This window comes from Ictidomys tridecemlineatus, chromosome 6 (assembly GCF_052094955.1).
Source record: "Ictidomys tridecemlineatus isolate mIctTri1 chromosome 6, mIctTri1.hap1, whole genome shotgun sequence".
Lineage (NCBI taxonomy): Eukaryota > Metazoa > Chordata > Mammalia > Rodentia > Sciuridae > Ictidomys > Ictidomys tridecemlineatus.
The window spans coordinates 58,652,779-58,674,658 of record NC_135482.1 but is presented as its reverse complement, the minus strand read 5'-3'; the positions used below and the strand labels follow the sequence as shown (position 1 = coordinate 58,674,658).

Genomic DNA, 21,880 nt, shown 5'->3' with positions numbered 1-21,880 from the left:
TTAGTGAACAACTAGGAAAGTCATGTGTGATGTTGACTCAGCAACCTATAATTCAATGAAGATTTAATGACTAAAGCATGGTATCAGAGAATGCAAAGCACTGCTTCTATCACTGGCTCTGCTCAAAGAGTGGCACATGCCTGTAATCCTAGTGGTTTAGGAGGCTGATGCAGGAGAATCTTGAGTTCAACACTAGCCTCAGCAAAAGCAAGGAACTAAGCAGCTCAGTGAGACTCTAAATAAAATATAAAATCGGGATGGGGATGTGGTTTAGTGATCAAGTGCTCCTAAGTTCAATCTCATTACTCCTCTCTCCCCGGAAAAAAAAAAAAAAGAGCGATATCAGTGTTGTGGACAGGTGGGGAGGGATAAGAAGTATTTTTCATCTTCTTACTCAATTTCCTCCCATAATATAGGGCTGTTTGAAATTCCTGTTTATTATGAATGCTTAAGTCCATGAAATCTACTAATGTTGATGTCCTGGTTGGTAAGCATGGTTTTACAGGGCAAAGTAGATAATTTCTGATGTAGTGAAGAATCAGGAAAAAAGAACAACCTATGTAAGAAAATATATTACTATTAAAGCAATTTAATTTTGCCAATCTAAAACAGGTCTATGTTTTATGATCTCTATATATTCCTGTAGAACAATATCTCTACTCCAAGCTCTTCTAGGACAAATACTTCTTAGTCATTGAATTACAATCCCTAGGGGAAAAAAAACTATGCTCATTCATTCTTTCATTTATTACTACTCCAAACAGTTATCTAAGAACATGTATTGTACTAGACAAAATAGACATGCTCCTGGAATTTGAATAAAGATAGTTTCATTGACAGTGGAATGAGGTTTATAAAATAAAATGCATAGGACAAGAAATATATTTGAATGCATGTATGATTATATCAAAATTAACTGAAGTATTATGTATAGTTATGGTGCACTACAAAAACATTTAATAAAGATTGGCCTTAAGTCGATAACTTCTTAATACTCTGATAGATGTATTCCTTATGAAACTGTTATCTATTTCTGTAAATATAAAATTATTAGATATAAAATGCTTAGCATATGACCTTGCATAGCATAAGCTTTCAAGATTAACATTTTTTGGACATTTCAAGAAATTTAGGATACTAGCTGTGAAAAAAGGCTCTGAATATGGCCTGCTGTTGCTTCTCAGTCTGGGACATTAGATCTTCTCTAAGTGAACCCAAAGGTGTTGATCTAAAAAGTGGCATAATTTACATATTTCCATTCCAATTGTTTATATTGAATTATTTATGCAAAATTTAATTTTTTTCCAGAAAATCTCAAATTATACTAGTGCATCACAACACTTAAATTTTTATCCAATAGTTCCTTTAGTTGTTAACCCATAAGTAAGTTTCATTTGCATAGTATTAATCTTATATTGATAAGATGCATTGACAAAACATTTTTAAAATGTTGATAGTTGGAAATGTTAACAGCAAGGTAGTTTGATCATTATACACCTTATGTCTATATTGAATTATTAAATTATAACATTATATCCCATATATTGTACCATTAAAATAATAATTAATAAAAAAGGTATGTTGCATTGAGATTCTTTCATTATGGCTGTTAAAAACAGCCAGGTGTGGTGGTGCATAGCTGTAATCCTAGCCACCCTGGATGCTGAGGCAGGAAATCCACAATTTTGAGGCCAGCCTCAGCAACTAAGCAAGGTACTAAGCAACTTATGAGACCCACTTTCAAAATAAAAAAGAGCTTGGGGATATAGTTCATTGGTAAAGTGTATCTGGGTTCACTCTCTGGTGAAGAAGAAGAAAGAGGAGGAGGAGGAGGAGGAGGAGGAGGAGAAGTAGTTGTTTAGATTGCAATAATGTCCCTTACCTATTATGAGATCAACAGATTGAAAACTTGAAATAGAAGGAGATACAGCTTTCATAAATTTACATTGAGTTGTAGTCATTTATATGGCTAATTTACATACATTCCTTGTTTTTCAATTTCTTTTTCTTTTTCTTTTTCTTTTTTTTTTTTTTTTTTTTTTGGTGATGCAGGGATTGAATCCAAGGCCTTGGGCATGCTAGGCAGGCATTCTACCTACTAAGCTATATCCACAGCCCCTCACAATTTTACTTTTTAAATAATTTTATAGTCATTTAATAATTATAATTTCTTGACAGCTAAAGAGTAGTTATAGATAAATCATAAAACCAAATAAGTTTATAGATACATAAACATTTGCCTTGCAAATAAAAATCTTTCAAGAATTTTGGGGGCTAGTGTTGTGGTTCAGTGGTAGAGCACATGCGTACCATGTGTGAAGCACTGGGTGCAATCCTCAGGACCAATAAAATAAATAAAATAGAGATCCATCAAAACTAAAAAAAAAAATTAGAAAAAGAATATTTAGCATTTTACATCATGTAAATTCTATTAAACTTAGTTCATTTGCCCTCTGACTTTCAGAGTATTCAAACTTGTAGGATTTCATATTTTATAATTCAGTTTCCATGTTGAAATAGACATTTATACAGATGTTTATTAAACATTGAAATGCATCTGCTTTTTAGTTGTTACTTTTTTGTTTATAATTTACATGTAATAGGTTTTATCATGTTTTTAATTCACTGCTTCCATAAATCCATTAAAACACTAGACTCAAAAGGACAGGAAATTAGTGGGTTTTATATTTATTTCATCCCCACTGCCTGAAATGGTGCCATGCTTTAGAAAAAGCTTTCAATATTAGAATTTTATATAAAATCAATAACCATGAACCAAAGTCATTTCTGCATATCACTGATATTTATTTATTTCATTCCCACTGCCTGAAATGGTGCTATGCTTTAGAAAAGGCTTTCAATATTAGAATTTTATATAAAATCAACAACCGTGAACCAAAGTCATTTCTGCATATCACTGACCAATCATCAGAAAGAGAAAGAAGGAAAACTACACCATTTTCAATAGCATAAAAAATAAAACACTTGGGGATCAATTAAATGAAAGAGGTGAAAGATATAAATAATGAAAATTACAGAACGCTGAAGAAAGAAATCAAAGAAGACCTTAGAAGATGGAAAGATCTACCTTGCTCTTAGATAGACAGAATTAATATTAACAAAATGACCATACTTCAAAAAGCAGTATACAGATTTAACGCAATTCCAATCAAAATCCCAATGACATTCCTCATAAAAATAGAAAAAGCCATCATGAAATTTATCTAGAAAAATAACAGACCTAGAAAAGCTAAAGCAATCCTTAGCAAGAAGACTGAAGCAGGTAGCATCACTATACCAAACCTTATAGAGCAATAGTAGCAAAACAGCATGGAATTGGCACCAAAACAGACTGGTAGGCCAATGGTACAGAATAGAGGGCACAAAGACTAACTCACAAAACTACAATTTTCTTATATTAGACAAAGGTGCCAAGAACATGCATCGGAGAAAAGATAGCCTCTTCAACAAATGGTGCTGGGAAAACTGGAAATCCATATGCAACAAAATGAAATTAAACCCCTATCTCTCACCAGGTACAAAACCCAACTCAAAATAGATCAAGGACTTAGGAATACAACCAGAGACCCCATGTCTAATAGAAGAAAATGTAGGCCCTATTCTCCATCATGTGGGATTAGGCCCCAACTTCCTTAATAAGAGTCCTGTGGCACGAGAATTAAAATCAGGAGTCAATAAAAGGGATGGACTCAAACTAAAAAGTTTCTTTTCAGCAAAAGAAACAATCTGTGAGTTGAATAGAGAGCCTACATCTTGGGAGCAAATCTTTACCCCTCACACATGTGATAGAGCACTAATCTCTAGAGTATATAAAGAACTCAAAAAGCTAAATACTGAAAAATCAAATAGCCCAATAAATAAATGGCCCAAGGGTCTGAAGAGACACTTCTCAGAAGATGATGTACAAAAAATCAATGAATACATGAAAATATGTTCATCATCACTAGCCTTAGAGAAATGCAAATCAAAACCACTCCAGTCAGAATGGCAGCTATTATGTGTAAGACAACAATAAGCCTTAGTGATGATGTGGGAAAAAGATATATTCATACACTGCTGGTGGAACTGCAAGTTGATACAGCCAATATGGAAAGCAGTTTGAAGATTCCTTGGAAAATTGGAAATGGACCCATGATTTAACCTAGCTATCCCTCTCCTCAGTCTATAACCTAGGGATTAAAAACAACATACTACAGGGACACATCCACATCAATGTTTATAACAGCAAAATTCACAATAGTTAAACTTTGGAGGCAACCTAGATGCCCTTTAAGAGACAAATGAATTAAAAATGTGGGATATATACACAATGCAATATTACAATTAAAGAATAAAATCATGAAATTCGCAGGTAAATGGATGGAGTAAGAGAAGATAATGCTAAGTGAAGTTAGCCAATTCCAAAAATGCAAATGCTGAATGTTTTCTTTGATATAAGGAGGCAGATGCATAGTTGGATAGGGAACAGGGGCATGGGAGGAATAGACGAACTCTAGATAGGGCAGAGGGGTTGAATGGGAAGGGAGAGCGCATGGACTTATAAATGATGGTGGAATGTGAGCAACATTATTATCCAAAGTACAGGTATGAAGACATGAATAGGTGTGAATATACTATGCATACAACCAGAGGTATGAAAAATTGTGTTATATATGTGTAATAAGAATTGTAATGCATTCTGCTGTCATATATAAATAAAAATATTAGAATTGAGAAAGTCTATCAACACAATTACTCAATCCCAAATATGTGGTGAATGCATTGACTCTGTTTTTTTTGCAGGTTCTTTCAGATTTTCTATTTTGTGAAGTCCTTTAGTTGCTTGGAAGTAGGTTTTCTTTTTGAGAACACTTATCCTAAAACTCTTTCTTTGCAAGAAAAGGAATGATGTAAAAAGTCAAAGACACATATTTAGAGATCAACAATCTTTTGAGTACACATAGAATACTTTTACACTAGCAAATTCTCTTACTTATTTAAGAACAATGCAAATCTTTTGACTGAGTCCTTGAAAGCCTGTTTTACTTGCTTGTTCCTCAGTGTGTAAATAAAAGGGTTCAATATGGGACTGATGGACGTAACAAGGACTGTCACCCCCTTGTTAATAACCACTGAATCTTTTGCTGAAGGCTTAACATAGATGAAGATACAGCTCCCATAGGTTATGGAGACCACAATCATATGGGAAGAACAGGTAGAAAATGCCCTTTTCCTTTGTTGGGCAGAAGGGAATTGCAGAATAGTCTTAATGATGTATACATAGGATAGAACTACACATATGAGAGTCATGATAAAAGTTAAAACAGCACAAATTATAACCATCTGCTCAATGAGCCATGTGTCTGTGCATGAGATTTTTAGAATGGGTTCTGCATCACAGGCAAAATGGTCAATAATATTAGAGTTGCAGAATTCCAGAATCAGGACCAAGCTAAATGGTGGGAGTATGAGCAACAAAGCAGCTGTCCAGCAACAAAGGATGAGTCTTCTGCAGACCCTGGTGTTCATGATGGTCACATAGTGTAGGGGTTTGCAGATAGCTATGTATCGGTCATAGGACATGGTGGCGAGGAGAAAAAATTCTGTTACACCAAAGAGATCAGTGAAAAATATCTGAATGGCACAACTGTTATATGTGATGGTCTTATCCCCTGTTGATAAGCTGTACAAGTATCTGGGAATACAAGCAGTTGTGAATGAGATTTCTAAGAAGGAGAAGTTTTGTAGGAAAAAGTACATGGCAGTCTTGAGGCGTGCATCCAGCAAGGTGAGGGAGATGATTGCCAGGTTCCCAGTTATACTCAGCATGTAGGTGAGAAAGAGAAAGATGAAAACCACGACCTTCAGTTGTGGGTCATCTGTCAGTCCCAGCAGGATAAATGTTGTTACTGTGTGATTTCTCATAAGTGGATCCTGACTTCTACTTAATTTGCTTTTAAAATTCAGAGATGTTTGTGTAGGATAGTAATTCACAGAGGAGGAACCTGGAAAACGCATTCATATGTATTTAAATATTTTGTTTACAAATATTGTCATTCACTGGTAGCATAGGTTCTATAATTATATATATTTGGTCATTTCAGGGTAGATTAAAAAATCAAATTACATTATCTATACCAATTCCAAAATGTTATGGTTGCTTCCTTATTATTGCATTCTATTCTTATTTTTTTTCCTGCATCTCAGATTTAATTTTCCCAAACAATTAGATTTGACTACTAGTGTTTTCTGAGACTGAGCAATTTTCCTTATTTATACTGTGAATCCTAAAGCTGAACCATAAACTTTCTTTTTTTATATTTATGTTTCCTTGAAGTCTTGTTATTAATACAATTATATCACACAGACAGTTAATTATACAGGCTCTCCTTCTGTGGCTGAGGATGTCAAGTACACTTTTGTTTTCTGTAAACAACTACTTCCTTATTCCCCTGGGTTTTCCTCATAATTTTCTATTTAAAATATTCTTTTCCTATTGCAGTACATAAGAAAGAGTATTTTGAGGTTGAATTTATTGTATAGGATCATAATATAAGTTAGGTATGGAATATACACCTGTTAAAAATCACATTTTTTTTTTATTTTTTGATGTCTATAAGTGTGAGGCACAGCCCAAAATACTGTATTAGTATCCCAAGGTCCAAAATATATCATGTTTAAACTATTACATATTTCTTCAAGCATGATTTAATTTCACTGTGACTCAGTTTGTTAGTGTAAAATGGAAAAAAAAATATTACTCTTCATATATATATAATCTGTGATAGTATATTATATAAAACATTTATAAAAGTACCTGTCTAATAATGAGTAATAAATATAATTTAACTACTTCAGTGCCCTGGTTCATAATTATTTTCCCTTTGTTGCTTACCATACAGTCAATCCTTATTATCCTGAAATCATGTTTTGCCCCCATGTTTTTAAATATATGACTTACATGAAAGTTTATCAAATACCTCCCTTTTTCTGTTGAAGTTTAGGAAATTTCTAAGTATAATGTTATAGTGTGTGTTTTCTTTATTTGCTTTTCCTAATTTTGAGACAGGGTCTAACAAATTGCACAGGCTGGCCTTGAACTTGTGATTCTCCTATCCCAGCCTCTCCAGTCGCCTAGATTATAGGAATGTGCCACCCTTCCCAGCTCAGAAGTGTTTTCAACCACCCAGTATTTCTAGTAGCCTCTGTTAACTTGCTGATTGTTACATACATATTGAACCTGTCACCTTTTTGCTTTGTCATTTCTAGACATTTTTTTCTTGCTGCTGTCTCTTATGTTGATAGTTCTTAGTGCTTCATTATTTCTTTCTGATAGATTATTTTCCTGAATTTCTCAGCTCTAAAATGTTATTGTTCTTTATGATCTCAATCATATAATTAGATGTACCCCAAACATGACGAAAGTGAAAAATCATGATTTTCCACACCCCTTTTTACTTCTCACCTTGTATTCTTTATAATCAAATTAGTATGCTCTAATTATTAAAACTTTACTACAGAACAGACATTGAAAAAACACTTCACATGGATTATCTGGAGTAATATTAACTTCAATGCTCTGTATTTCTCCATTTTAACTGTATCCCACAGTATCAAATTTTGCTGGAAATGTGCATATCAAGCCATTAGTTTCTAGGTTTTAGTTTCCAGAAATTTTTGTTGGGGATGTTACTACTTTTCACATGACATAAATAATGCTACCTTTTTATTGTTGCCTAATATAATCTTATAAATATCTATACAATACACAAGATTAAAGCACTCTAAAAATACTGTTTAATTAATACATTAATTTACATTTCTAAATTTTAATGAAATCAGGAAAGATTTATTTATTAGAGTCACATATGACCCAATTCTCAAAAAAGAAAATGAAACAAATGACAGCATTTATTATACTTACCCTCCTGGCAATTAATCATAACCTTCCTCTATTAGTTGTTTACATGTATTTTTACAGACACAACTTGAAAATGTTGAGAATAAACTTGATAATTTTTAGCCAATACTGATCGAATTTGGTCACTTCAACACTAACACTATCCTGGGAATACATGATTTTCTTGGATTTTGTCTTTTATCAATTGCACCAAATTTCTCACAGTTTATGATACAGTTCTATCATAAGCCCAGGAAATAATTTTTATTTTTAAGTATCACTGAAAAGTGTGTTCAAGGGAACTCTTGTTACCTTTAGAATAATTGATATTCAGAACTCTTTTGCTCAGAGAAAGGGTTTTCCAAACTGAAGCTAGATATTTATTTTATTTGCCAAATCTGCAACAAATTAATGAAAAAAAGTCTTCTGTGACACAGATTCAAAAAGCACTAATGAATGATTTGTGTAATGAACTTGGGGAAAAACAATCAAACCTACCATAGTAACAATGGGAACATGGACTTTAGAGACAAGAGAAAGCATGTGGATCATTAAAAGAGACTTGTGGGACAACTTTAAGAATCTCATTAAAAACAAAACCTAGTCCAGTTTTCTTTAATTAATTGTTAGCACACAAGGTAGCTAAAAGATCTTTTTATGTTTTATCAATTTTTATGCAAACAATAAATTATACATAAAGATTTTAAAATATTACTCAGCTTTACTTTCTCAGAATGTTATTCTTATTATACAAACCATAAAAATTTTTCAGTCAAAATAATTAAATAATTTTAACAAACTTGCCAATTTTAACTGTGAGCATTCTAAAAGAAAGCAGAAATCTCAATTTCTTTTTGTGCACTAACTTATCTGATATTTTAAATTATGTTAAAATCTAGTACCCCAGCATTTATGTGTCTTCAAATCCACTGAAAGTTCTTCACAACATGAAATTTTTTCTTTCATAAAATTGATTATATAATTCTCTCAGGAGTAGAAATATAATAGAATGCATTAAAACATTGTTAAACAAATTTCTTATAATACAACTAAGTATACGAATATTTTTAAAGCTCACAAACAATAAATATATTTTTATTATTATTAATTTGACAAACCATAATTGTATGCAGTAATGTCATGCAATATGTTTTGATATATGTGTACAATGAGGACTGATCCAAGTATGCTAATTAGCATATCCATTGAAGGGTTATGGAAAATAATATTTCTACAAGACAGCGCCCAAGGAAAAAAATGAAGGGATAGTGTGGCTCCAGAGGAGGAAGAGAAATTAGCCAAACATTAAGAATAGGCCTTGATGAAAAAGCAAACTTTCATCCTTTCCAGGTTCATCACAACACAAGCATCTCCACCAAAAGTAAACCTTCACCCCTTCCCAACCACAATGGGTCCTGAAGGAAGGAGGAAAATACCAAAACTCTGGGCCCTAGATTTTTACAGTCTCCCATTGCAGTGAGTCTTGGAAAGAGAAAATCAAATAGTGAAGCTCTAGGTGAGCTCTAGGTGGGTTCAAGGGAAAAGCAGTGAACAATTGACTTGGGAGCTTTTCCCAGTGATAAGAAGTTTAAATCTTTTTACAATTACCTTCCCGAGTAAAAATTTTAACCTACACAACGTGGTCCCTGACTGTCCAAACTGCACATCTGCAGTCTCCATTGATTAAGTCACCCTCATTGTAAACTATAAAACCCAATTTCTTCTGTAATCCAGAGGGCCATTTCCTGTACTCAGAAAATCAGCACTTCTGAGCCTGATCAATGGACTTTGCTGCAGAATAGAAGAAAGCTTGCTAAAGCAAGGTTTGCTTCCTGTCTCCTGCCTCTGTCATTTGGTGGCCATGTGCTTCCATCCATCACCTCCCATGTTTTAGTGCTTAGAGATTTGAACTTATTTTCAACTCTTTTGTAATATACAATATACTGTTATTCAATATATTCACCCTGATATACAACAGATCTCCTAACTGAAATTCTGTGTTCTTTGACCAGTTAGTGAAGAAAATATATTTGTTGTTACAGGCTGCAAAGAAATGTGGAAAGAGATAGATGAAAAGTGATGGCTGAGGATAAGAGGGTTCCTTCTGGGATGATAGAAATGTTCCAAATTTAGATTATGGTGAGGTATGCACAACTTTGTAAATATAACAAAATAATTTGATTATATATTTCATTGTACAATTATAATCTATTCTTCAAATACTTATATGTATATAAGTCACATATTAATAAAGGTGTGTTTATTATTTTTTCCTATGTATATTTAAAGTGTACTCTATGGTATTTGATTTACTAATACAGCTGTTTTCTTAAAAAATGGGTCACGTTCTTCAATTAAAAGGAAATGACTGAAGTAGGCTGAGTTGGTAAAAATCTCATGGCTAGTGGAATGATGACAGGATCTGGATTTAGATACTATTACCTCAAGGTTAAGTTTTCAAAGAGTTAACTCTTTTGAAAAGTTTCAAGAGTTGAAAACCCCAGGATCTGTGATTTTATATCTTTTATTAGAGAACATCAAGTAACTGGGTACAAACTGGATGCACCTTTAGAAAAATAAAATGTATGATATTCAACCAATCTATGCAATGTAGGTCAAAGGGTACAAACTTGCAGGTATGCAAAATGAATGAATTTAGAGATAGTTTACATCAGGAGGACTATAATTAATAATATTTTATTTTATACTGAAAAATCAATAAGAGATATCAGATGATTTTACTATACACAAAACAAAGACTTTTTGAGATGATGGGTATATTAATTTAATTGATTGTAGTAATCAGTTCATCACGTATATCATATTGTTTACTTTAAATACATACAATAAAATCAATAAAATGATACAAAAATAATAAATATATATGCATAATAAATTGCAACTCTATATTCACTGAAAGCAGCAATCAAAAATGAAATGCAGAAAGCATATTTATGTTATAATCAATATAGCATAAATTCAACTTTGTTTTCAACACTGATACATTCAATTCCTCTTGTTGGAGATATTTTTCTCTTTTATTTTCTGTTACAATGACCCAAATATTTCTTGTGTCATTTTTATTGTGGAGAAACGTGGACTCTCAAGATATTTGAAATTATTCATACTCAAGGACAAAAACTAAACTGACAAAATTTTGTCTTTCAATACTGCCTACAACATGATTCTTCAATACATGTATACATTGTATAATATTCTAATCAGGGAAAAATAATCTGTCTTTGCAAACATTTATCATTTCCTTATGACTGAAACACTCAAGATCCTTTCTTCTAGCTTTTTGAAATATCTGATATATTAATGTTATCTGAAGTCACTCTTCCGGGCAGTAGCACAGCAGAAGTTCTTACTCCTATCTGTAACTTACTACTGATCAATTTACCTTTCCCCCTTCTATTTTCCCCAGCCTCTTGCAACTGCCACTCTACAAACATCTTCAATGAGATGCACCTTTTTATATTTCACACATAAAGTACTTGTCTGTCTGTTCCTGGCTTATTTCTATTTGTGTCTCTCTTCTTTTGGACTGAGGATTATAATAGAAGCACTTAACCACTGAGCCACTTCTCCTGCAATTTTTATTTTATATTTTGGAGACATGGTCTCTCTAAATTCCTGAGGGTCTCACAAGTACTGAGACAGGTCTCAAACTTATGATCCTCCTCCCTCAGCCTCCTGAGTCACTGGAATTACAGGCATGCACCACTGCACCATCTTATTTCTCTTAATGCAATTGTTTCTACTTTCATCTATGTTCTTGCAAATAACAGAGTTTAATTTTATTTTATGTCTGGGAAGTATTCCAATGTGTATATATACCACATTTTCTTCATCCATTCTTCAGCTGATAATCACTTAGCTTGGTTGTCCATTTCTTGTTATTATTTCTGAGTGTGCATAAGAGGATTTTTTTAAATTCTGATTTTTTTTTGTCCTCTGTTTGTAAACCTAGAACAGTACCTATCCTAAAGAAAGTACCCAATAAATATTTATTAGGTGAATTAATAAATGAATCATTTGGAAGTTTTGGATTGGAAGAAATAGTGGTGATGATTATTTGTTCTGTTGTCCCTGAAAATGTGAAAAATGACAAGAAGTTTATATCTATTTTATTTTCTTTTATCTTATTTTTTGGTCTTCAAATTTGAAAATGAAGCAAGGATTTTAAATTTTGAAAGCTATTAACATGCTTATTATAAAATGATGTGATCTTAAAAGATGCTTTTTGAGAAGATGCCACTGGGTGATTATGAGCAAGAGCGTTTTGAATAGTTAACTTGCAGCGGACTTTGGGAAATTCACCAAACTTGTTCATCAACTTCATGTCCCATATTTCTTGAAAACTATAAAAATTATTTTCACTGACTCCTTCAAGGGCTGTTGTACTTGCTTGTTCCTTAGTGTGTAAATGAAGGGGGGTTCATCATGGGAGGGATGGAAGTAAGTAGTGAGGACAGTCAGCCCCTTATTTATTGCCACTGAGTCCTTCCCTGAAGGTTTAATGTAGATGAAGATGCAGGTGCCAGAGGTAAGGGAAACCACAGGTAGAAAAGGCTTTTTTATTCCACTGAACAGAAGGGTCTTGATGATGTAAATGTAGGACAGAACTATGCACATGAGTGTTATAATGAAGGTCAGTACAGCACAGATGATAATGGTCTGTTCCATAAACCAAATATTTGTGTAAGAGATTTTCAGAGGGGAAATGCATCATGAAGAAAATAAATGAAAAAGGCAATATCACAACAGATGCTACAGAAATACAGAAGACAATTAGAAATTATTTTGAAAAACTTTATTCCAATAAAATAGAAGATAGTGAAGACATTGATAAATTTCTTAGGTCATATGACTTGCTCAGACTGAGTCAGGAGGATACACACAATTTAAATAGACCAATATCAATGGATGAAATAGAAGAAGCAATCAAAAGACTACCAACCAAGAAAAGCCCAGGATCGTATGGGTATACAGCGGAGTTTTACAAAACCTTTAAAGAAGAATTAACACCAATACTTTTCAAGTTATTTCAGGAAAGAGAAAAAGAGGGAGCTCTGCCAAATTCATTCTATGAGGCCAACATCACCCTGATTCCGAAACCAGACAAAGACACCTCAAAGAAAGAAAACTACAGACCAATATCTCTGATGAACCTAGATGCAAAAATCCTCAATAAAATTCTGGCGAATCGGATACAAAAACACATCAAAAACATTGTGCACCATGATCAAGTAGGATTCATCCCTGGGATGCAAGGATGGTTCAATATAAGAAAATCAATAAATGTTATTCACCACATCAATAGACTTAAAGATAAGAACCATATGATCATCTTGATAGATGCAGAAAAAGCATTTGACAAAGTACAGCATCCCTTTATGTTCAAAACATTAGAAAAACTAGGGATAGCAGGAACTTACCTCGATGTTGTAAAAGCTATCTATGCTAAGCCTCAGGCTAGCATCATTCTGAATGGAGAAAAATTGAAGGCATTCCCTCTAAAATCTGGAACAAGACAGGGATGCCCTCTATCATCACTTCTATTCAATATAGTTCTCAAAACACTGGCCAGAGCAATTAGATAGACGAAAGAAATTAAAGGCATAAAAATAGGAAAAGAAGAACTTAAATTATCACTATTTGCGTATGACATGATTCTATACCTAGAAGACCCAAAAGGGTCTACAAAAAAACTATTAGAACTAATAAATGAATTCAGCAAAGTGGCAGGATATAAAATCAACACACAAAAATCAAAGGCATTTCTGTATATCAGCGACAAAACTTCTGAAACGGAAATAAGGAAAAACACTCCATCACAATATCCTCAAAAAAAAAAAATAAATAAAATACTTGGGAATCAACCTAACAAAAGAGGTGAAAGACTTATACAATGAAAACTACAGAACCCTAAAGAGGGAAATAGAAGAAGATCTTAGAAGATGGAAAAATATACCCTGTTCATGAATAGGCAGAACTAACATCATCAAAATGGTGATATTACCAAAAGTTCTCTATAGGTTTAATGCAATGCCAATCAAAATCCCAATTACATTTCTTGTAGAAATAGATAAAGCAATCATGCAATTCATATGGAAAAATAAAAGACCCAGAATAGCAAAATCAATTCTAAGGAGGAAGTGTGAATCAGGAGGTATATCGATACCAGATTTCAAACTATATTACAGAGCAATAGTAACAAAAACAGCATGGTACTGGTACCAAAACAGGCAGGTGGACCAATGGTACAGAATAGAGGACACAGAGACTAATCCACAAAGCTACAACCATCTTATATTTGATAAAAGAGCTAAAAACATGCAATGGAGGAAGGATAGCAACTTCAACAAATGGTGTTGGGAAAACTGGAAATCCATATGCAACAAAATGAAACTGAATCCCCTCCTCTCACCATGCACAAAAAAGTTAACTCAAAGTGGATCAAGGAGCTAGATATCAAATCAGAGACTCTGCGTCTGATAGAAGAAAAAGTTGGCTCCAATCTACATACTGTGGGGTCGGGCTCCAAATTCCTTAATAGGAGACCCATAGCACAAGAGTTAATAACAAGAATCAACAAATGGGACTTTCTTAAACTGAAAAGTTTTTTCTCAGCAAGAGAAACAATAAGAGAGGTAAATAGGGATCCTACATCCTGGAAACAAATTTTTACTCCTCACACTTCAGATAGAGCCCTAATATCCAGAGTATACAAAGAACTCAAAAAATTAGACAATAAGATAACAAATAACCCAATCTACAAATGGGCCAAGGACCTGAACAGACACTTCCCAGAGGAGGACATACAATCAATCAACAAGTACATGAAAAAATTCTCACCATCTCTAGCAGTCAGAGAAATGCAAATCAAAATCACCCTAAGATACCATCTCACTCCAGTGTGATTGGCAGCCATTACAAAGTCAAACAACAACAAGTGCTGGCAAGGATGTGGGGAAAAGGGTACTCTTATACATTGCTGGTGGGACTGCAAACTGGTACGGCCAATTTGGAAAGCAGTATGGAGATTCCTTGGAAAGCTGGGAATGGAACCACCATTTGACCCAGCTATTGCCCTTCTCAGACTATTCCCTGAAGACCTTAAAAGAGTGTACTACAGGGATACTGCCACATCGATGTTCATAGCAGCACAATTCACAATTGTTAGACTGGGAACCAACCCAGATTCCCTTCAATAGATGAATGGATAAAAAAAAAAAATGTGGCATTTATACACCATGGAGTATTATGCAGCACTAAAAAATGACAAAATCTTGGAATTTGCAGGGAAATGGATGGCACTAGAGCAGATTATGCTTAGTGAAGCTAGCCAATCCCTAAAAAAAATACCAAATTTCTTCTTTGATATAATGAGAGTAACTAAGAACAGAGCAGGGAGGAAGAGCAGGAAGAAAAGATTAACATTAAACAGAGACACGAGGTAGGAGGGAAAGGGAGAGAAAAGGAAAAGTGCATGGAAATGGAGGGAGACCCTCATTGTTATACAAAATTGCATATAAGAGGTTGTGAGGGAAATGGGATAATAAACAAGTAGGGAAATGAATTACAGTAGATGGGGTAGAGAGAGAAGATGAAAGGGGAGGGGAGAGGGGATAGTAGAGAATAGGAAAGGTAGAAGAGTACAACAGTTACTAATATGGCATTATGTAAAAATGTGGAGGTGTAACTAAAGTGATTCTGCAATCTGTATTTGGGGTAAAAATGGGAGTTCATAACCCACTTGAATCTAATGTATGAAATATAATATGTCAAGAGCTTTGTAATGTTTTGAACAACCAATAAAAAAAAAGAAATGATTGATGATATTGAAATCACAAAACTCCATATTTAGGCCTAGGCTGAGTGAGGGGATTTAAAGAAACAGACCAGCTACTCAACAACAAAAGACAAGCCTCCTGCAGACTCTACTACTCATGATAGTCACATAATGCAGGGGCTTGCAGATGGCCACATAGCAATCATAGGACATGGCAACCAGGAGAAAAAAAATTCAGTTACACCAGAGGTCAGTAAAAAATACTTGGCTGACACAGGCATTGTAGGTAATCATCTTGTCACCTGTTGCTGTGTTACATAAGTATCTGGGAGTACATGTAGAAGTTAATGAGCTCTCCAAGAAAGCAAAATTTTGTAGGAAATAGTAGATGGATATTTTAAGGCAAGGATTCACTAAGATGAGAGAGATAATAGTCATATTTCCATTTATGCTTAACACGTAGGTAAGAAATAGAAAGATTAAAATCTGAACCTGCAGTTATGGGTCATCTGTCTGTTCCAGTAGAATGAAAATTGTTACAGTATTTAGCATTGTTGATTGCTGACTTCTGTTAAATCTACAGGTAACATTCAGAGACAGTTTGATACAGAGTATTTATCAGTTTTACCTCAATCATTTAGGTTTTTTTTTATTCACAATGGTTTTAAAAAATATTTCATGTTTACATTTGAGCACTATTTACCTTTGAAGTGTATATTTAAATGTTTCATGTGTGTATTTGTATATATGTGTATATCTATGTATATAGGCATAGGCTCTAAAATAGCAAATAAATTTTTAGATAAAAGAGATTACATTTCTAAATAATCTTATCATGATTAAAAGAAAATGTGATGATCTCAATGGTTTTTTTGAAAATTAATAATGAAACATATTATTTGATGTTTTCAAACTCCCAAACTTCATCTTATTTACTTGGGATATTCCTAAAGCAAATTCTAAGTGATTTGTGAGTAACTGTGAAGTAAGAAAAATTCTAATTCTGTTTTGTTTTCAGATACTATTTGTCTGACCTATATGTCACATCTACATGTAAAGAAACACTGTTCAAGTTAAATGGTTAGCTGTCAGCTATTCTGAAATATTTCATATATTAGTTTTCTGAGCCCTCTCAAAATATCAATTTTCTTAAGTACCTGTTTCCTCATTTCAAGTCAGAGTTATCAATCTCTTCCCTGTGCTACTTCAGTCATAACACATTTTTTTTAGTAACTCAATGGCACCTATTCCACAAAGTCATTTTAATTTGCCAGTAATTTACCCATTAAATTAACTATTTGAATTAAGTTTTTTTTCAAAATAGATACTTATAGTTATACACTTCCATTCTGAGATTGCATACAGCCATGTATTGTGTATTCATAAAATTAATCTTTCTGAATTGGAATAAATACTTAAAAGTGAAAGACCTTTATTATTCAAAAGAAAACTGTCAGAATGTTCATTATTTTTAAAAAATATTTTAGTTATCAATGGAGCTTTATTTTATTTATTGATATGTGGTATTGAGAATTGAACCAAGTGCCTCACACTTGCTGGGCCAGCAATTAGCCACTGAGCCACAACCCCAGCCCAGAATGTTCATTATTATTTCAAAATAAATATCTCCAAATTTTGGTCAGTTAAATAATAATACAAAATCTTTTATCCAACAAATAAATAATTTTATTTGTACATTTTAATGGAAATATTTATTCATTAATTTTACTAAGATAATAAGTAATTTAACATTATTTTGGCATTAGTCTATGATTAGACTTTTTAAAAGGTCAATATCATTTACAAATAAAATAAGTTCTTAAGCAGAATTTTGCAGTCTGTTTCTGAATGAGTGAAAATATATTGTTTTCTAAATTTTATATTATTTATCCTTACTGCTCTCTTTCCCCAAACATGTCATGATCCCAACATTCAGATATTCTTAAAAATTTATATTCATTTTCTTAAGATAGTCACAACATAAAATTTTTACTAACAGATTCTATTTTACAAACTTATTTGTTGGGTTACTTTTACATTCAGATCCTGAATTTCTATTGTGGTCAAAGTACTTGATATATTATGGCTTTTGATTCAGAGTGATATCTCAGAAAATGAATTTGTAGGTGTTCCCTGTACGTATATTTTTTTTCAAAGATTTGAAAATTGGTATTAATTCTTCCTTGAGTTTTTGTCAAATTCATCTTCAGAACCATTTTATCTTGGGCTTTTCTTTTTCAGGGAAGTTTTGACTACTTCTTCCATCTAATTGTAATTAGTTTGTTCAGGCTATTCTTGATTCAGCCTTGGTAGGGTACATACTTCTAGAAATCTGTCCAGTTCCTCTAAGTTATTCCATTTTGGTGGCATATAATTCTTCATAACAGTTCATTATGATTTTTTTTGAGGTATCTGTCATAATGTTTTCTTTTTCCTTTATGATTTTATTTATTTCAGTCTTCTCTCCTCTTATTCTTAATTAGACTTCCGTAGAATATGTTGTTTTTCTATATTGAAGAAAATAACTTTGTTTGAATAATGTAAAACATTGTACACACTCCCTACAGGTAGAAAGGAACAACAAACCCTTTCTTGTGATTCAATAGAATTATTTTTTATAAAATGATGAAATGTCTGTTATTTTACTAAAAGTTTAATATGATTACAGATAAATCATAAAACCAAATAAATATATAGATATATGAATATTTGCTTTGCAAATACAAGTCTTTCAAGAATTTTCAGGGCTGGAGTTGTAGTTCAGTGGTAGAGCACTTGCCTATCATGTGTGAAGCACTGGGTTCAATCCTCAGCACCAATAAAATAAATAAAATAAAGATCCATCAAAACTAAATAAAAATAGAAACAGAATTTTTAGCATCTTACTTCATGTAAATTCTATTAAACTTAGTTCATTAGCCCTGTGATTTTCAGAGTATTCAAACTTGTGCAATTTCATGTTTTATAATTCAGTTTCCATGTTGACATGAACATTTATATAGATGTTTCTTAAACATTGAAATGCATCTGTTTTTTAGTTGTTACTTTGTGTGTATAATTTACATGTAATACGTTTTATCATGTTTTTAATTCATTGGTTCCATAAATACATTAAAACACTAGACTCAATAGGACAGGAAATTACTGGGTTTTCTATTTATTTCATCTCCACTGCCTGAAATGGTGCCTTGCTTTAGAAAAGGCTTTCAATATTATGATTTTATAAAAATTCATCACCCATAAATCAAATACATTTCTGCATATCACTGACATAAACTTAAAAAAAGACACGAGGAAAATTAGACCATTTTCAATAGCCTAAATAAAATACTTGGGATCAATTTAATGAAAGAGGTGAAAGATCTATAAAATGAAAATTACAGAACCCCAAATAAAGAAATCAAAGAAGATCTTAGAAGAAGGAAAGATGGAAAGATGGAATGTGAGGAACATCAAAAAAAGGTATGGACTCAAACTATAAAATTTCTTTTCAGCAAAAGAAACAATGTGTGAGATGAATAGAGAGCCTACATCTTTGGAACAAATCTTAACCCCTCACACATGTGATAGAGCAATAATCTCTAGAGTATATAAGGAAATAAAAGCTAGACACCAAAAAATCAAATAACCCATTCAATAAATGGGCCAAGGGCCAGAAAAGTCACTTTTCAGAATATGATGTACAAGCAACAAATGAATATATGAAAAAATGTTCAAAATCACTAGCAATTAGATAAATGCAAATCAAAAACACTCTAAGATTTCATCTCACTCCAGTCAGAATGGCAGCTATTATGCATACAGACAACAATAAGTGTTGGTGAGGCTGTGGGGAAAAAGGTACATTCATACACTGCTGGTGGAACTGCAAGTTGATGCAGCCAATATAGAAAGCAGTATGGAGATTCCTTGGAAAACTGGAAATGGAACCACCATTTAACCCAGCTATTCCTCTCCTCAGTCTATAACCTAAGGACTTAAAAACAGCATACTACAGGGACATAGCCACATCAATGATGATAGCAGTACAATTCACAATATTTAAACTTTGGAAGCAACCTAGATGCCCTTCAAGATGAGTGGATTAAAAATGTGGGATATATACACAATGAAATATTACAATAAAAGAGAATAAAATCATGAAATTTGCAGGTAAATGGATGGAGTAAGAGATGATAATGCTAAGTGAAGTTAGCCAATCCCAAAAACCCAAATGCTGAATTCTTTATTATATATAAGGAGGCAGATTCATAGTTCGATAGGGAACAGGGGCATGGGAGTAATAGATGAACTCTAGATAGGGCAGAGGGGTTGAATAGGAAGGGAGAGCGCATGAACTTATAAATGATGGTGGAATGTGAGCAACATTATTATCCAAAGTACAGGTATGAAGACATGAATTGGTGTGAATATACTATGCATACAACCAGAGGTATGAAAAATTGTGTTATATATGTGTAATAATTGTAATGCATTCTGCTGTCATATATAAATAAAAATATTAGAATTGAGAAAGTCTATCAACACAATTACTCAATCCCAAATATGTGGTGAATGCATTGACTCTGTTTTTTTTGCAGGTTCTTTCAGATTTTCTATTTTGTGAAGTCCTTTAGTTGCTTGGAAGTAGGTTTTCTTTTTGAGAACACTTATCCTGAAACTCTTTCTTTGCAAGGAAAGGAATGATGAAAAAGTCAAAGACACATATTTAGAGGTCAACAATCTTTTCAGTACACATAGAATACTTTTACACTAGCAAATTCCCTTATTTATTTAAGAACAATGCAATTCTTTTGACTGAGTCCTTGAAAGCCTGTTTTACTTGCTTGTTCCTCAGTGTGTAAATGAAAGGGTTCAACATGGGACTGATGGATGCAACAAGGACTGTCACCCCCTTGTTAATAGCCACTGAATCTTTTGCTGCAGGCTTAACATAGATGAAGATACAGCTCCCATAGGTTATGGAGACCACAATCATATGGGAAGAACAGGTAGAAAATGCTCTTTTCCTTTGTTGGGCAGAAGGGAATTGCAGAATAGTCTTAATGATGTATACATAGGATAGAACTACACATATGAGAGTCATGATAAAAGTTAACACAGCACAAATTATAACCATCTGCTCAATGAGCCATGTGTCTGTGCATGAGATTTTTAGAATGGGTTCTGCATCACAGGCAAAATGGTCAATAACATTAGAGTTGCAGAATTCCAGATTCAGGCCCATGCTAAGTGGTGGCAGTATGAGCAACAAAGCAGCTGTCCAGCAACAAAGGATGAGTCTTCTGCAGACCCTGGTGTTCATGATGGTCACATAGTGTAGGGGTTTGCAGATAGCTATGTATCGGTCATAGGACATGGTGGCGAGGAGAAAAAATTCTGTTACACCAAAGAGATCAGTGAAAAATATCTGAATGGCACAACTGTTATATGTGATGGTCTTATCCCCTGTTGATAAGCTGTACAAGTATCTGGGAATACAAGCAGTTGTGAATGAGATTTCTAAGAAGGAGAAGTTTTGTAGGAAAAAGTACATGGCAGTCTTGAGGCGTGCATCCAGCAAGGTGAGGGAGATGATTGCCAGGTTCCCAGTTATACTCAGCATGTAGGTGAGAAAGAGAAAGATGAAAACCACGACCTTCAGTTGTGGGTCATCCGTCAGTCCCAGCAGGATAAATGTTGTTACTGTGTGATTTCTCATAAGTGGATCCTGACTTCTACTTAATTTGCATTTAAAATTCAGAGATGTTTGTGTAGGATAGTAATTCACAGAGGAAGAACCTGGAAAACCCATTCACATGTATTTAACTATTTTGTTTACAAATATTGTCATTCACTGGTAGCATAGGTTCTATAATCATATATATTTTGTTTCAAAGTAGATTTAAAAAATCAAATTGCATTATGTATACCAATTCCAAAATGCTATGGTTGCTTCCTTCTTATGGCATTCTGTCTTATACCTTAATCTTTCTTTTTCATATTTAGCTTCCTTGAAGTCTGTTATTAATACAATTATATCAGACAGACTGTTAATTATACAGGCTCTACTTCTATGGCTGAAGATGTCAATTACACTTGTGTTTTCTTTAAAAAAATTACTTCCTTACTTATTCTCCTGCTTTTCCCTCATAATTTTCTATTTAAAATACTTCCTTCTGATTGTGGTACATAAGAAAGAG

At 33.2% G+C, this 21,880-nt stretch overlaps 2 protein-coding genes across 2 annotated transcripts; both read right to left on the bottom strand.

Annotated features, from left to right (window-relative positions):
- Positions 1-4,989: 4,989 nt before the first annotated feature.
- Positions 4,990-5,983, bottom strand: LOC144378350 (olfactory receptor 6C2-like). Its single transcript, XM_078052372.1, has one exon. It carries the CDS (start codon positions 5,923-5,925, stop codon positions 4,990-4,992), a length of 936 nt encoding a protein of 311 aa, XP_077908498.1. The 5' UTR covers positions 5,926-5,983.
- Positions 5,984-20,460: 14,477 nt separating this feature from the next.
- LOC144378349 (olfactory receptor 6C2-like) lies at positions 20,461-21,474 on the bottom strand. Its single transcript, XM_078052371.1, has one exon. The coding sequence runs from the start codon at positions 21,397-21,399 to the stop codon at positions 20,464-20,466; it is 936 nt and encodes a 311-aa protein (XP_077908497.1). The 5' UTR covers positions 21,400-21,474; the 3' UTR covers positions 20,461-20,463.
- Positions 21,475-21,880: the final 406 nt, after the last annotated feature.

Excerpts from the sequence above, each read along its gene's own strand:
- LOC144378350 (XM_078052372.1), bottom strand. The coding sequence starts at position 5,925 with ATGAGAAATCACACAGTAACAACATTTATCCTGCTGGGACTGACAGAT.
- LOC144378349 (XM_078052371.1), bottom strand. The coding sequence starts at position 21,399 with ATGAGAAATCACACAGTAACAACATTTATCCTGCTGGGACTGACGGAT.